General features: G+C 43.8%; 2 protein-coding genes across 2 annotated transcripts in view; one reads left to right on the top strand and one right to left on the bottom strand.

The window, feature by feature from the left end:
- Positions 1–3,738, bottom strand: part of LOC116624551 (SH3 domain-binding glutamic acid-rich protein-like) — a 64,796-nt gene extending 61,058 nt beyond the window's left edge. The window contains exon 1 of the mRNA XM_032392579.1: positions 3,495–3,738. Coding sequence (XP_032248470.1) covers positions 3,495–3,590 — 96 coding nt within the window. The 5' untranslated portion in view covers positions 3,591–3,738. The remainder of the gene's footprint in view (positions 1–3,494) is intronic.
- Positions 3,739–8,075: 4,337 nt separating this feature from the next.
- The window catches only part of LCA5L (lebercilin LCA5 like), a 39,774-nt gene continuing 33,451 nt past the window's right edge, over positions 8,076–14,398 (top strand). The window contains exons 1-2 of the mRNA XM_032392585.1: positions 8,076–8,297; positions 12,305–12,460. The gene's annotated coding sequence lies outside the window, so the exon portion shown is untranslated. The remainder of the gene's footprint in view (positions 8,298–12,304; positions 12,461–14,398) is intronic.

The raw sequence follows: 14,398 nt of genomic DNA, 5'->3' as shown, positions 1-14,398 counted from the left end.
ACAATGACATACCACCTCCGTCCACATGCCCTAGGGAGAAAGAATAGCCTACTTGAAGCAAGAACTAACAATTTTTAAGTGTGTGCCACGTGCCAGATCTGCTCTAAGTGCTTTGCATAAACCACTCCCTTAATCTGCACAACACTAACACTGGGTTCTACTCCTATCCCTCCTCAAGGATGAGGACAGGAAATGATGCATCCAAGCAAGACACGAACCCAATCCTTCTATTTCCACACCACACCAGAAGAACTCCTGACACACTACCCTCAAATTCCTAGTGCGCCCTCTTTACACTATGGATTATTTTTAGAAGCGTATCCTTTTAATAATGACCGTGAAAATGTACAAATTAGAACTTTGAAAACTCTAGCTGAAAGATCTTTTCATCTATGACACTGACTCCAATAAACTTCAAGATAATTAATACAAATACGAAACATTCCAAGTGAGTCTTAAAATAAAGCTCAGCTGATCTCTGCCTTAGAAAATTCACTACAGGGGCGCCTCGGTGGCTCAGTCGGTTAAGCATCTGCCTTCAGCTCAGGACATGATCCCAGGGTCCTGAGATAGAGTCCGGCATCCGGCTCCTTGCTCAGCAGGGAGCCTGCTTCTCCATCTGCCTCTGCTGCTCCCCCTGCTTGTGCTCTCTCTCTCTCTCTGGCAAATAAATAAATAAAATCTTAAAAAAAAAAAAAAAAGAACAAAAGAAAGAAAATTCACTTCAAAAATAAACTGTGTGCTCTACTGAAGAGGCAGAAGGCTTATTTCACACCCCTAGTCCTTGATGCTAAGTGAAAGAACAATACTTATTTTGTTAAAGAATTTTTTTCAGCTTTATTGAGGTATAATTGACAGGTAAAATCCTAAGGTAGCTAAAGTGCACGTCGTGGTGACTTGAGGAACAAACACACTATGAAAGAAAGATTTCGTCTAATTTTAATGATAAAAGTGTGAGGTATTAACTCCAAACTTGGCAGAGATCCTCAGATGATCTTATAATAAATGATACCAGATGCTATGTTTTGGTGTACGTAACGTGATATGTGTATGAGAAATGAGATATTTGGGAAATAAAGGCGTATTTGTACTACGTGGAATGACAGTGGTGACCACCAGAGTAACAGTAGTGACTTGAATAGTGTCCCCCCTCAAAATTCATGTCCACCCTAAACTTCAGAATGTGAACCTTATTTGGAAACAGGATCTTTACAGGTGAAATTGGTTGAGGATTCTAAAAAGAAATCATCCTGGACTTCGGGTGGGCCCTCAGCCCAATAACAGATGTCCTTACAAGAAGAGGAGGCACACAGAGACAGAAAAAACACCGTGTGAAGACAGGGCTGCAGAGACAGGACTGATGCTGCCACGAGCCAAGGAGCACGGGGAGCCAGAGAGGCAAGGAAGGATTTTTCCCAGGAGCTTTCAGAGGAAGCTTGGCCCTGCCAACACCTCCATTTCAGACTTCTTGCCTCCTGAACTGTGAGAGAGTAAACTTCTGTTTTAAGCCACTGGGTCTGTGGTGATTTGTTACAGTGGACTTAACTAAACTAATACAGAGAAATAAAGGCATATGTTACTATGTAGCAGAATTCCTAAAGGCATTTCTACAGCTTTGTACTCACCAGGTCTCTCCCCTTCCATAAGACACATGGATACTGATGGAAAAGAAACACCCCCTTTCAAAGGCAGAAACAAAGGCTATAGACTGAGAACAGCTAGCAAAGAAAAGGAGAGACCATTCGGATGGGAAAAGCAGCTCTGAGGGACTTCCATCTTTCAGGATCCTCCAGTCCTGAGTACCAGGGTTGGGATGTTCACTTAATAATAAACTGCCACTTTTGTTACTGTGCTGGGGACACCATCAGCCATTAAGCAGGCATCTTTCCATGAATGTCAAGTCTAGGGTGTCACCTGTCTGCTGTATGTCCTCCGAGAGATGCTGCCCAGCTCACCAGCAACAAAAAGCGCCACCACCCACCTTGTATGGATAACTCACCACCTAAGGTTGTTGAAACACAGCCCACCAAAATTAAGAGTGGGCGCTCTAACAGCACAGGGAGAAAGGGGTGGTGACGTGAAAGGGAGGCCTTGCCCCCTCCTCACCCCTTAAAAAACTAGATCTAAATAGTCAGTTTGGAAACACCCACTACCCCTACTACGTAAAATCCAAATCAAAAACCATAGATGGAAAATGGGATCAATTTGACTCTACACAAATATCAAAATACAGTGCAAACAAAATTTAAAAGTATTTGACAAACTGGGGTAAATATTTACAACATATATCGCAGACCAAGTTTTCATATAGCAGACCTGAGTTTCACAGAACAGAGAAAGTTCTACAAAGATGGGCACCGAGTGAAAAATGGGCAAAAGGCAGGAAAAAAGCGAATCGAAAAGTACAAATGGTTACTAAAAATATGAAAAAAAAAGTCTATCCTTCTGAGCAAAGACATGAATAAAATCAAAGTATCAACTTTTAACAATAAAATGGGCAAACATTTTTTAAAGAAATTAAAAAGATTATCCCCAATGTGGGTTAAGGATTGGGAGACATTTGCCTGGAAGGCAAACTTTCATATACCTTCAGAAAGCCTCAAAGTGGGCACTTCCTTTGATCCTTCAATTTCACATGTAGGATTTATTCTAAGGAGTCAGGGGTGACCTCTTAACCTTAAACATAAAATTGTCAGTTATTTTGCCAGTAAATGGGTTTAGTCGGGAATAACAAAGAATTGGAACTTGGGGCACGTCAACTCTGGCAAAACCTTAGGCAAGTCCAACAAACAAAGGAGAGGAACATGATTTTATGGAGAAGGAAGAAGTTGGGAGGAATTCAAAAGTCCATCTGGGAAATCAAGAGTTCAGGGTGATGACTTTCTCATTGACTGAGTTACAGGGGGTGGCCGCTATCTTGAAGGAGATGCAAAGCACATCTTTCCCTCTTGGGCCCATAATTGATCATTCTTTCCTGTTGACGCTCTTCTGTTGGAGCCCGTAATTGAGTTGAATGGTAAGGGCTCCCCCTTCTAGCCTCAGACCTACTTTAGCGATGTTTCCCTTTATTAATTTTCACACCTCAAAGACTCACTTATAGGGATATTCAACTTGGCATTAATACAATGGGGAGGAGGGGAAGGCGGGGAGGAAGAGAATATAAATGTTCAATAATTTTGCCTATGCAGTCATTTAAAATTCCTATGTAATCATTAAAAATCACCTGCAATTCCATCATCAAGGTAATTTTTAATTTTTCTTTGTACTTTGCTGTACATTCTAAATTCTCTACTACCAACATGCATTGCTTTGGGATCAGATTTTCTTTCACCAAAGAAATTCATCTTTATAAAGAGAGGTCAACGGGAGTGCTCTGCTCTCTGTCCACTTCTTCACCAGGCAGAGACGAGTCTACACCTGCCCGGCTGGGCCCAGCCCCTTCCCGGGGAACCTGGCACCTACACCTGCCGGCCTGGATCCACTCCTTTCCCTACCTGCCTAGCAGCCAACCTGGAGCGCCCTGGGTCCGTGCACCTCCCGGCAGCGAACAGGACATGCGCACTGGACTCGGATTCAAAACACCAGCACATGGGCGAGTGCGACCGAGAGCGTGAAGGGACAGCTGCACTGCCGCGGGATCCGTTCGTTCGCTCGAGACGCGGCCAGGACGATGGTGGGAGCCCCGAGCGTGCAGGAGAGCCGGCGGGAGGTTACCGCGCCGAAGGTCCTACACTCAGCTCACCAGTGCGCAAGCGCGCGGACCCAGCGGCCCCGCCCCCCGGCTCAGCCAGTCCCAGGAGGCGCCGCGCGCGGGTTTCCAGGGCGACGCGCGGGAGCCGGGAGACCGCGGGCTGGGCGCTGCGGCGGGAGCCGCGCAGAGCAGGTAACGGCCCGGCCCGGCCCCAGCCAGAGCCTCCTGCTCAAGCCCCCGGGCCTTCCGGTGCCGCCGGTCACTCAGCCCTGCCCAGCTCGGGGGCCGCGCCGCCTCGCTCTCAGTGGAGTTGGTAACGTAGCCGGGCCGCCGGCCGCCTCCTCCCGCAGAGCGTGGCCTCCCAGCCCGCAGGGGCCTGCGCCTCGCCCGCCCTCGCCGCGCCGCCGGGGCCCCTCCTCACGCGGCCTGGCCGCCGGGCGTTCGGGCAGGGGCGGCCCCGACGGGCCCCGGGACCCGCGGCCGCCCGGCGCCGCGTCAGCCCCGCCCCCCACCTGCGGGCTTTGGCCGATACTTTGTTCAGGTGTGAGTCTGATGCCTTCAGGTCCGCGTCTGCCCACCCGCTTTAGCTTTGTTTTGCTGTGTCCTTCTGACCTTAGCGCTGGCGTTTCCTTATCCCCAGCCCGTGCAAATGTGAGTTCTTTGAAATTTCTGCGCTGTGTTCCTCGCTCGCTCAGCCTTGGAGCTCTTGGTCCGCAGTTTCCCCCTCGCGCTGTGTCACTTCCTTGCCAGCCTGTGCCAACAGGTGACTTTCTTAAGATCAGTGTTCCTCTGCTGAACAAGAGCGTGAACCTTTTTTTTTTTTCTATCTACACTCGCTCCCTAGATGAATTCATCCAGTCTCATAGGCTCAAAACCCTTCTAAATGCCAACGAGCCCCAAAAGTGTGTCTCCAGCCCTGACCCCCACCCCCCCCCACCCCGCTCCGAACTTCAGACCTGCATACTCACCACGGGTCTGCCCACATCTGCGCTTGGATGTCTAAGGCACGTCCCGTCATTCCCTCCAACCTGTTCTTGCCACACTTTTACCCACCCCATTACTGGAAGCCATTCTCGCGGTTGTCCAGGCCTTGAGGTCCTCCTTGACTCCTGTTTTTCTCCCTCCCCACATTCAGTCTGTCAACACATCCTTCATATCATTTCCTGAATAGATGCACAACCCCACCGTTTCTGCCAACCCCCACTATTCCCACCCCGGTCCATGCCACCATCATCTCCCGCCTGCTAATTGGAATGTGGACAGTCTTACTCTGTGTTCCCTTTCTCTGTCATTTCAAGTGAATCAGGTTTTCTTTTAAGGATATGAGTTTCATAGTTTACATAGACAAAGATAATTTTTAGTATGTATTTCGAAGATTGCAGCTTTTAAACAGGTAGCCAAAGCTACATAAACACTGTAGTGTTAACAAGCTAAAAATGGAAAGATGCCCCTTAGCTCTCTTGGGTATATGACTGTGTCCCTGGATAGAACTTTGACAAGACCTTTAAAACCGTACGGAAGAGTAAAAGAATCCAGAGCCTCCTTCCAAGTGAGAAAAAGAAGACATGTAGGAATTTAGGTTCTGTTTATTCCCTACTCTTTGGTTTTGGTTTTTTAGAGAAGCACCAAAAGCGGCAAATTGAAATGGAGACCAGTGATCATCCCAGCGTTGGTCAATTCGACAGTGAGTGCCTGGGCACTGGCACTCCAGTCAGTCAGGCCCAGAGTGATGCGGGGATTGATAGGACAGGCCCTTGTCCTCAGGGAGCCAGTGGCCCCAGCACACCTGTACCCTGCCAATCGCAAACCACCCGGCTCCCATCTTTTCTCTTTTTCCTCAAGTGAAACCCCAATTAACCAAAGTAGCATGGTAGGATCACTGCAGCCTGCAGAGGGGCCATAGGATACTGCAGATCATAAACCTCCACTTTTACTCAGATTTGATCGCACACCTTCCCCTCGTGCAGTCACTTCCTAGAGGAACGAAAGCTGTCTGCTGGGAATCCCTCCAAGCCCCGGCTACCACAACTGCAAGCCTTACCTACAGCCGTACGCCTGTTATCCCTCCTATCCCAGGCCTCCCCTTCCTGTGCCTTGGATATCATCCCCACCCGCTTGTCAGAAACCTTATGATTTCCCTATCAGCTGCCACCTGTTCCATCTCAACTGGCTCTTTCCACTTGGCTTTTGATCATGCTCCATTGTCCCATCACAAAAGAAAGAGAAAAAAATCTCTTTTGACCCCATGTTCCCCTTCATTTTCCAGCTATTGCTCAATCTCTCATTCCCTTCGAGAGGCAAACTTTTTTAAGAATTGCCGTCTTCCATGCATCCATTTCTTGTGTCTCATCCCTTAGCCCACTCTAGACTGCCTTCCACCCTCATCTCTATACTAAAACAAAAACCACTGATCAGACATTTCCAGGCCTCATCCTGCTCAGTCTCTTGGCGGCATTTAAATTTGACACTGCTGCTCCCATCTCTTGAAACGCTGTCTTCCCTTGGCTTCTGTGCCCCCATCACCCCGCCTCTTTCTGCTTTTCCTGCTACCATGCTGTCTCACTCTCCTCTTCTGGGCCCCTTAATATTGCAGTTTCTCAAAGCTCAGTTTGTTCTCATCACGTCTCTCCCCATGCCGCCCGTATTCGGACGTGAGGCACAAACCCATGCCCGCCATCTTTATGCTCTGGACTCCCAACTTTCTCTCTCCAGCTTGACCCTCTTTTCTGAGCTGACCCATATGACCAGCTAGCGGGATGGCCTTGCCTCTTAATACCTCTCAGACACCAATACCGTGTGCAGAAGACCAGTCTCCCACCACCCCTCCCAGGTGGGACCTCCTCCCTGACCTTTTCCCTCACCCCGGCATCCAGTGGGTCACCGAGCACTGCCGCCTGCGCACCTTAGTCCAAGCTGCCACCTTCTTTCTGCAGCCTTCTGAAATCCTCTCCTCTGGCTTTTCTCTGTTCTGTTCTCCACACTGCAGTCCAAGTAACCTTCAGGAAGCAGAGCAAATTATGTTATCTCTTCCCCAGCCTCCCCCTTTTGCTCACTGCTAGCTCCCCGTTGCTCTTGGATTAATGACCCAAATCATAAACCTGCCCTCCAGGTGCTCACCCCCACCTACCTCTGGAGGCTCATCGGGAACCCCTGGGACCCAGCCACATGGGCCTCATCTACCCACCAGGCCTGGAACTGACCTCTCTCCATCCACAATGTACTTCCTTCCTACCCTCCATTCCTTTTTGGGTGGTTAGTTCCCACCGACCTGTCATATCTCCGCTTATTTGGGCCTTCCATAGAACTTCCAAGGTCACCGTCTAGGTCAGGTTTCTTTGTCATATATCTTCACAGAATTGTATCTCCTTCCTTTAAAACATTTTGATTATTTTATTACGAGCAAATAAGCTCCATGAAAAGAGAAGCGTTCGTTTGTGTTCACGACATCCCCCCGTACCTCATACTGTCCTGGCACATAGAAAGCTCTCAAATATGTGTTGAAAGAATGAATGAAATGAACATTTTAATGTGTAAGATAAATCAAATGTAGAGTATTTTAGTACAATCTATTAGAATAGAATAAAATTCTAGTAAAAAAAAATATCAGGTCAACACTGAAAATTAAAAAGAAATGTGGCAGTGACCACGAGAGGGAGCTGAAAATGCACACTTTCAGAAATTTAGCCCTTAACTCATTCAATTTTTGTTAGCTTCCCGTGGTATGTTGCACTTACCACCACTTGGTGGAAATAGAGAGGCACAGTTCCTCCTTTCTCATCCTGAAGGCACTTCTTTGGAATATTCAGTCTGGTAAGGAATTCAAGGTTTTTGTTAAAAATAAATAAAATATATCAAGTTGTTAAATGACCAGACCTACATCACTTGTCTATAACCATCCAAACACTGAACATGGCACATTTTCATATTATCAAATGAAGCTTGAACTTTGATATGTGTATATATAGGTATATGTAATTCATGGATTTTCGTGCGGGACTGGCCCTTAGAAGTTACTGAGCACAGTTAACTCACTTCAGACGTTGAAGAACTGAGGTCAGACAGCTAGCCATGCGGGCAGAGCTGGCACGAGAACTCACAGATCTGGCCACGCGTGCCTTCTTCTTTTATAGCAGACTCCCTTTCTCCTTAAGCAGTGTTAATTCTTGAACTTCCCTTCTTGAATATGAGAATGACCAAATTTCTGAAGCAAAAAATTGGGACACATAATCTTAAAAGTGGGCGCGATGTTTGAAATAGTGTTTTTGAAAGCCCTTAAGATAGGTGATCATCTTACCGATAGGATACTATTTTTATAAGCTAAACGAAGAGCTTTGCTGTTCATTTAATATTCTGCTTAATTTTGTGTCAAAGTGTCTGTGTTAAAGAGCTCGGGCCTTCCTTTGTTCTGCAGGAAGACCCTCACCCTGGATCCGGCTGCTGATTTCTCATGACCTGACTGTGGCCATGTTCCTGGGAGGAAGACCTCTGAAATGACCCTGTGTCCTTCTCAGGCACGGGGAGGCACGTGTGGTCTACCTGTCCCATCATGGGGGATGTGAACCCTGATGACCTGGTCAGGGTGGTATCTGCCAGTTTTCTCTGCAAGGTCACCATCTTTCCCTTTTTGATTAGTAGGATGCCAAATTCTGTTCCTTATCAGTCTGACATTTACTGGCCTTTAGCACCTGTTGACAACTCCTGCCTGTCTCAGCTACCTCTGTGATAGTTGTCGAATCGTCATCCTCTCTTCCCACCATTCCTTGTTCACTTATTAGTTGTCATCCTACCATAAGGAAGAGCTTTCTCTTCTTTCCTCATCCATTTAGTTATTCATTATATCAGGATGGACTCACGGATTCCTACTTTATGTTAGTAGGTTGTCATCTTGTATCATCATTTATTTTGATGCTCAAATTGTCCTAGATTTGACCAGCGAGAACTTCATTAAGCTGGTTTCTGTGCCCTTTGACACATGCCAGCCTTATCTCGGACTTGCCTTATCCCAGGCCTGGAGTTAGCCATTCCTCCAAGGAACCTGATTCTTCTTAAAGGAAAATGGTATTTTAGTGGAGGTTGGTGCTCAGTGTGCTCATTGTTCCTGGGGGGCTATTGCTTCTAGGCCCTCTCAAGGAGCAGAGTTAGGAAAAATACATACACACATACACATAGATCTATAACTTTCTGTATCCGTCTGTGTGTATTTTTAACCCAATATTCCCATTCAACACCTGAGGGTTTTTTCCACATAAGTAAAACTCTTAAAAGTGGAAAGAAACTTGGCCTCCATGATTCTAAATATATTTCCTCAATTAACTTCTTTGCTCTGTGTAGTTAATTTCCCGACCTTGCCAGCTGCCTGCCAGCCCCTTCCCATTCTCTGCCATCTCCCACCCCCGACCCCTGCCCTGCCACCCAGCTTTCTCAGCCTCCGGGCACACCCGCACCAAACAAACCCTCTGCACAGGGTCAGCCTTCTTGCTTTTTCAGAATGTCCATCCTGAATGCTGGTGAGGATCCGCTATCTTCTCCAGTTAGTTTTTCCAAAGCCAACAATCCCACCTACTCCACAAAGTTGGTCATGTTTTTCCAAGATGTAGCCCAGGCGCGCTTAGGCAAGATGGTTTCTGGGAGCATTAAGTTACTTCTCCAAAGCATTTGAACTCCCCCTCCTCTTTGACTTTTTGAAATTTGCAATAGTGCATTTGATTTATATTCTAATAGCCTGCTCTTAGTCTCATTGTGATGCGTGATGTTTTTCCAGATAAGTATTAGTGTCCTGTGTCTGCTGTAACAAGCACAAACTCGGTGGCTTAAAACAACACAAATCTATTCTCTTAACGGTTCTGGGGATCAGAAGTCTGAAAAGAGTCTTATGGAGCTAAAATTAAGTGTCAGCAGGTCTGGTTCCTTCTGGAGGTTCCAGGGGTGAATCCTTTCCCTGGCCTTTTCCAGCTTCTAGAGAAGCCTGTATGTGGCCTATGACCCCTTCCTCTGTCTTAAAGCCAGCAACAAAGCATCTTTTTCTGACTCTGCTTCCTGCATCGTATTGTGTCTTCTGACCAGCTCTTTCAGGGTCCCCACCCCCATAGGCCCTTTGTTCACATCAGGCCCACATGGGTAATCTCCCCACCTCAGGGCCCTTCACCTGATCACTGCAAAGTCCCTTTTACTATACAAAGAGGTTCTGGCCACAGAGTCTAGGGATTCACAGGTTCTGGGGATTAGGACATCCTTGGAGTGACCTGGGGGCCTTATTCAGCCTACATGGTACCAAATGCAAGTCTTGTATCTTAAAAATGGGATTTTCATTCCTTTCATTATGGCAGGTGATGGGCAATCTACAGATATTGATTAGAAAATGAACATCTCAGGGAGCCTGAGTGGTGCAGTCGGTTAAGCGTCCAACTCTTGGTTTCGGCTCAGGTCATGCTCTCAGGATCCTGGGATCAAGCCCCCTGCTGGGCTCTGCTCTCAGCATGGAGTCTGCTTAAGATTCTCTTCTCCCTCTGCCTCTCCCCACCCCACGCTCTGTCTCTCTCTTTATCTAAAATAAATAAATCTCTAAAAAGAAAAGAAAATTAACATCTCTTAGAGTTTTTTATATATCCGTACATGCAGAGATGTATTTCATTCTTTTTTTACACTATGCATTAGCAGTATTATCATTAATCATAGTTTAATGATACATTATCCAATCCTTTAATTTTTGATGGATTAAACTGGATTCTAATAGTTTTCATTTGTATTTCATTAATTAACTGAACATCTTTTTTTAAGATTTTATTTATTATTTGGGAGAGAGAGAGCATGAGCAGGGGGGAGGGTCAGAGGGAGAGGGAGAAACAGGGCTCAGTCCCAGGACCCTGAGATCATGACCTGAGCCAAAGGCAGACGCTTAACCAACTGAGCCACCCAGGCGCCCCTAATTGAACATCTTTTTATATATTCCTTGGTTGTCTGTGTTTCCATATTGTGTTTGTTCTGTAATGTGTTCATATACTTTGCCCGTTTTACTAATGCATTATTACACTTCTTTATAAATTAATTAGCTTTGTCGTATGTCTTGAAAATAGTTTTCCCATTTTCTAGTGTGCCTCTCAACTTTGTGATTTTTTTGTTGTTGTTGTTGTACAGAAGTTTTAAGTTTTTGTGCAGCTGCTTTTATTATGTCCTTTGGTGGTTTATTTGTTTCCAACATTTACATTTTTACTCCATCTGATATTTACTTTAGTATAAGGAATACAATAAGGATTTGCTTTTGGCTTGGTTTCCAGATGTCTAGCCTATCCCCTCTCCCATCATTTATTGAATGTCCACTTTTCTCCACCTTTATCTTACACTAGGTATCACTACGTATGTGCTTCTGTCTCTGAACTCTATTCTAGTACGTCGTTCTGTTTCTTCAAGCACTAGAATCAGGCTGTTTTAGTGCCTGGGCTTCTGTCTCCACATCTAACAGAGGTCATCCATCCCATCCCCGTCAGTCTTATTCAAAATCCTTTGGGATCTCCCATATTTATTTTTCCATAAGAATTAAGTGTCGTTTTGTCAAATTTCAAAAAAAAATTACTCTTGGCGTTTTATTAGGAATATTTTGATTATGTAGATTAAAGTAGGGAGAATTTACAACTTTATCATCTGGGTCCTTATATAAGAACGCAATACATCTTTCCACTTACATAAATCTTCTTTTATTTCTTTCAACAATTTTAAAGTTTTCTCTATATTATTTGTATTAAACCTGTATTGGATGGTTTCAAATTCGTAGCTGATACATTAAGTGGGATATTTTTATCTATTTTCTGAGTCATTTTCATTTGCATATAGAAAAGACTGAGTTTTATATCCATTTAGTAACTATAGGTTTACTGAATGCACTTTATGTTACAGTGTTTTACAGGGTTTTGTGAGGACACAGTCATGCCATCTGCACATGATAATAATTTGCCTTTTCTTTCCAAATGTTTATGCCTCTTATTTCTTTCTCACATCTAATTTCACTGGCTACCGCCTCCAAAACAGTATTCATTAACAGAAGTGATAGTCCTTATCTTGATCCTTGCAGCAATGTCAATTAATGTTTCACTCTTAAGCATGAGGCTAGCTTTTAAGTTTGAGACATGTATTTGTTTATCATATTGGGAAAGCATTCATTTAGGGTACTTAGGGCATCTTAAGTTGGGTCAGGTGATGTGAAAACTTTGTCAGGAGTAATGGGTCTGGAGACAGGAATTAAGGATGCATGGAAGCACCCTGACCATTAATTTATTTAATCAATATTTATTGAACACTTATTATTTCCTGGGAACTTCTGGGCACTGAGGATGTGGCCATAGACAAAACAGTCAAAATACTGCAATCGTGAAGCACATGATTCAGTGGGGCACTCAGGCAGCAGATAAGCTAAATAAGTATAATATGTATTATATCAGGTAATGAGATGTGCTATAGGGAAAAATAAAGGGGAAAAGGAAACAGCAAGTGTGGAAGTATACAGCAGTCCATAAACAAATGAGTATATATAAATTAATACTGATTCAAAATTTTTAACTTAGTCTTCTATGTAAATGTTTATTTGTGAGATCTTGATATTTTCCTTTTGTAATATTCTAGGTTTTTTGAAATATATTCTTTCCTTAAAAAGAAACCAAAACATGTCAAAAAATACTGCCCTGGAAACCTCATAAAGACTACAGTGTGAAGAACCCTCCACTCAGAACATACAGTTGATCTTCATACATCTTAGGAACGTTTGATAAAGGACAGCAGGTATGTACTAATTCATTTTAAAACATTTTAGCATATTTTTTTGCACAAAAGCAGACTTGAGGACAACTACACAAAAGTGTAGTTTCAGGATGATTCAAATGTATATCTTGACCTTGAACATTCTTCTTTCTAATTCTATAATTAAATGAACATGATACACAAATGTATTGTTCTTCTGGGCAGCCATCCCTTCTCGCGGTGCGTTCCAGAAAAGCATATCATCAACTGGATTACATTTTTTCCATTTAAACAGTGTTTTTAATTGTGGGTTGTATTCCTGAGTCATAACAGCAAAGAAACCACTGTAAACCCTGTTATGATAGAAACAGTGCAATTATGCTTCGAGGGCAATCAAACAGGCACTTTTATACTGTAAACACTAGTCCATGTTCAAAATATAAATGATGCCAAAATCTGAACTATACACCACCATAAATTGGTATATCAAAAACTAGTCTGCCTGCTCTATACTAAGCATTCATAACATAATTACTAACTACTTAGTTTTAAATCCTTGAAGGCAGAGGTTTGCCTTCTTCATAACCCCAGTGCCTGGTAGATACTAAATAAATGTTCTTTGACTGAACATTTTAATCAATTAGTTAATTAGCTAAAAAGAATATTAGATGGTTGGCCTAAGACCTAGATTTTTCAGTAATGCACCACATAATCAGAATTCCATATGTGTGGAGCCTGCATATTTTTAATTGATAACAATGAGGTATTGCCTAGTTATATTAATACAAAGACACTCAAAAGCAGTTTCATCAACTTAAAAGTGTATTTATAGACCTGATACTAGTCATCAATCCAATTTTAACAGATCAGTGAGAAAACTGGTGTTTAACAGACTGACTATCCCAGAGAGCTGCTTGATACAAGCATTTACAGTCCATCTCATTGCTGACTAGTAATAACCAAAAATTACACTTCATTTTACATTGTCCATGATGGCTCTCAGACATCAGTGTCATGAAAAAGAATGGAATTATCACAGGTGAACCAAAACAGACCCCTATTCGGGTCTCATAGGTAGAAATTTTAGAATAGTTCTGGGGTCCTGGGACTTCCAAACTTCTAAGAATGTTCTGTCTCTTTAGTGGGTATCATTTATGTTAACATCAAGTAATTCTTTTGGTAACTGAACCATCCTGAGAAAATATATCTATGCCTGTGTAACAAATGACCCAAAAACTTAACAGCTTAAAACAATAGTGTGGTTGGCCGCCACTCCAAAAACTATTTTGATAAGATCATGTTTTGATTAAAATTAATGGATTAGAGATAGAGAAAATATGGCATTATATAAAATTTTTTTCAAAATAAACATTCTAGAAAGCATCTATTAACCTAAATGAACTAAGTTGTTTAGCATAAAATCCTGTTCTTCCATGTTCTACAAGATCACTGTTGATTTTGTAACCTATAGGAGGTTACAATGGTAGATTTACACAGAAGTTTTCTGTTCTGTAAGTCTCCAGTTTTCAGATGAACACTCACTGGCTGGAAAAACAACAACAAGCGTTTATTATCCTGTGGGTCAGGAATCGGGGCACATCTGGGTTCTTTGGCTCAGGGTGTCTTACAAGGCTGCAGTCAACCTGTCAGTTTGGGCTGCCGTAATTCCCACACTCATCTGGGGGGCGGGGGGTTCCAAGCTTCCAAACTCACTCAAATGGTTGGTGGTAGGATTCTGTTTTCACAGCCTAGTCTAGAGAGGGCCTCGATTCCTCACTGGCTCTTGGCTTGAGGCCTCAGTTTCTTGCCATGTATGCTTCTCCATGGGTCTGCTTACAACATGGGAGTTGGCTTCCATCAATGTGAGCAAGTGAGAGAAAAAGAGAGGGTGATTAAGACAGAAGTCAGAGCCTTTTAGTTACCTCATCATGAAAGTGACCTCTAGGGGCACCTGGGTGGCTCAGTCATTAAGCCTCTGCC

The sequence above is a fragment of the Phoca vitulina genome, unplaced genomic scaffold (assembly GCF_004348235.1).
Source record: "Phoca vitulina isolate PV1807 unplaced genomic scaffold, GSC_HSeal_1.0 scaffold68, whole genome shotgun sequence".
Lineage (NCBI taxonomy): Eukaryota > Metazoa > Chordata > Mammalia > Carnivora > Phocidae > Phoca > Phoca vitulina.
Note: the sequence above shows the minus strand (reverse complement) of the source record. Positions and strands in the feature narration are given on the sequence as shown.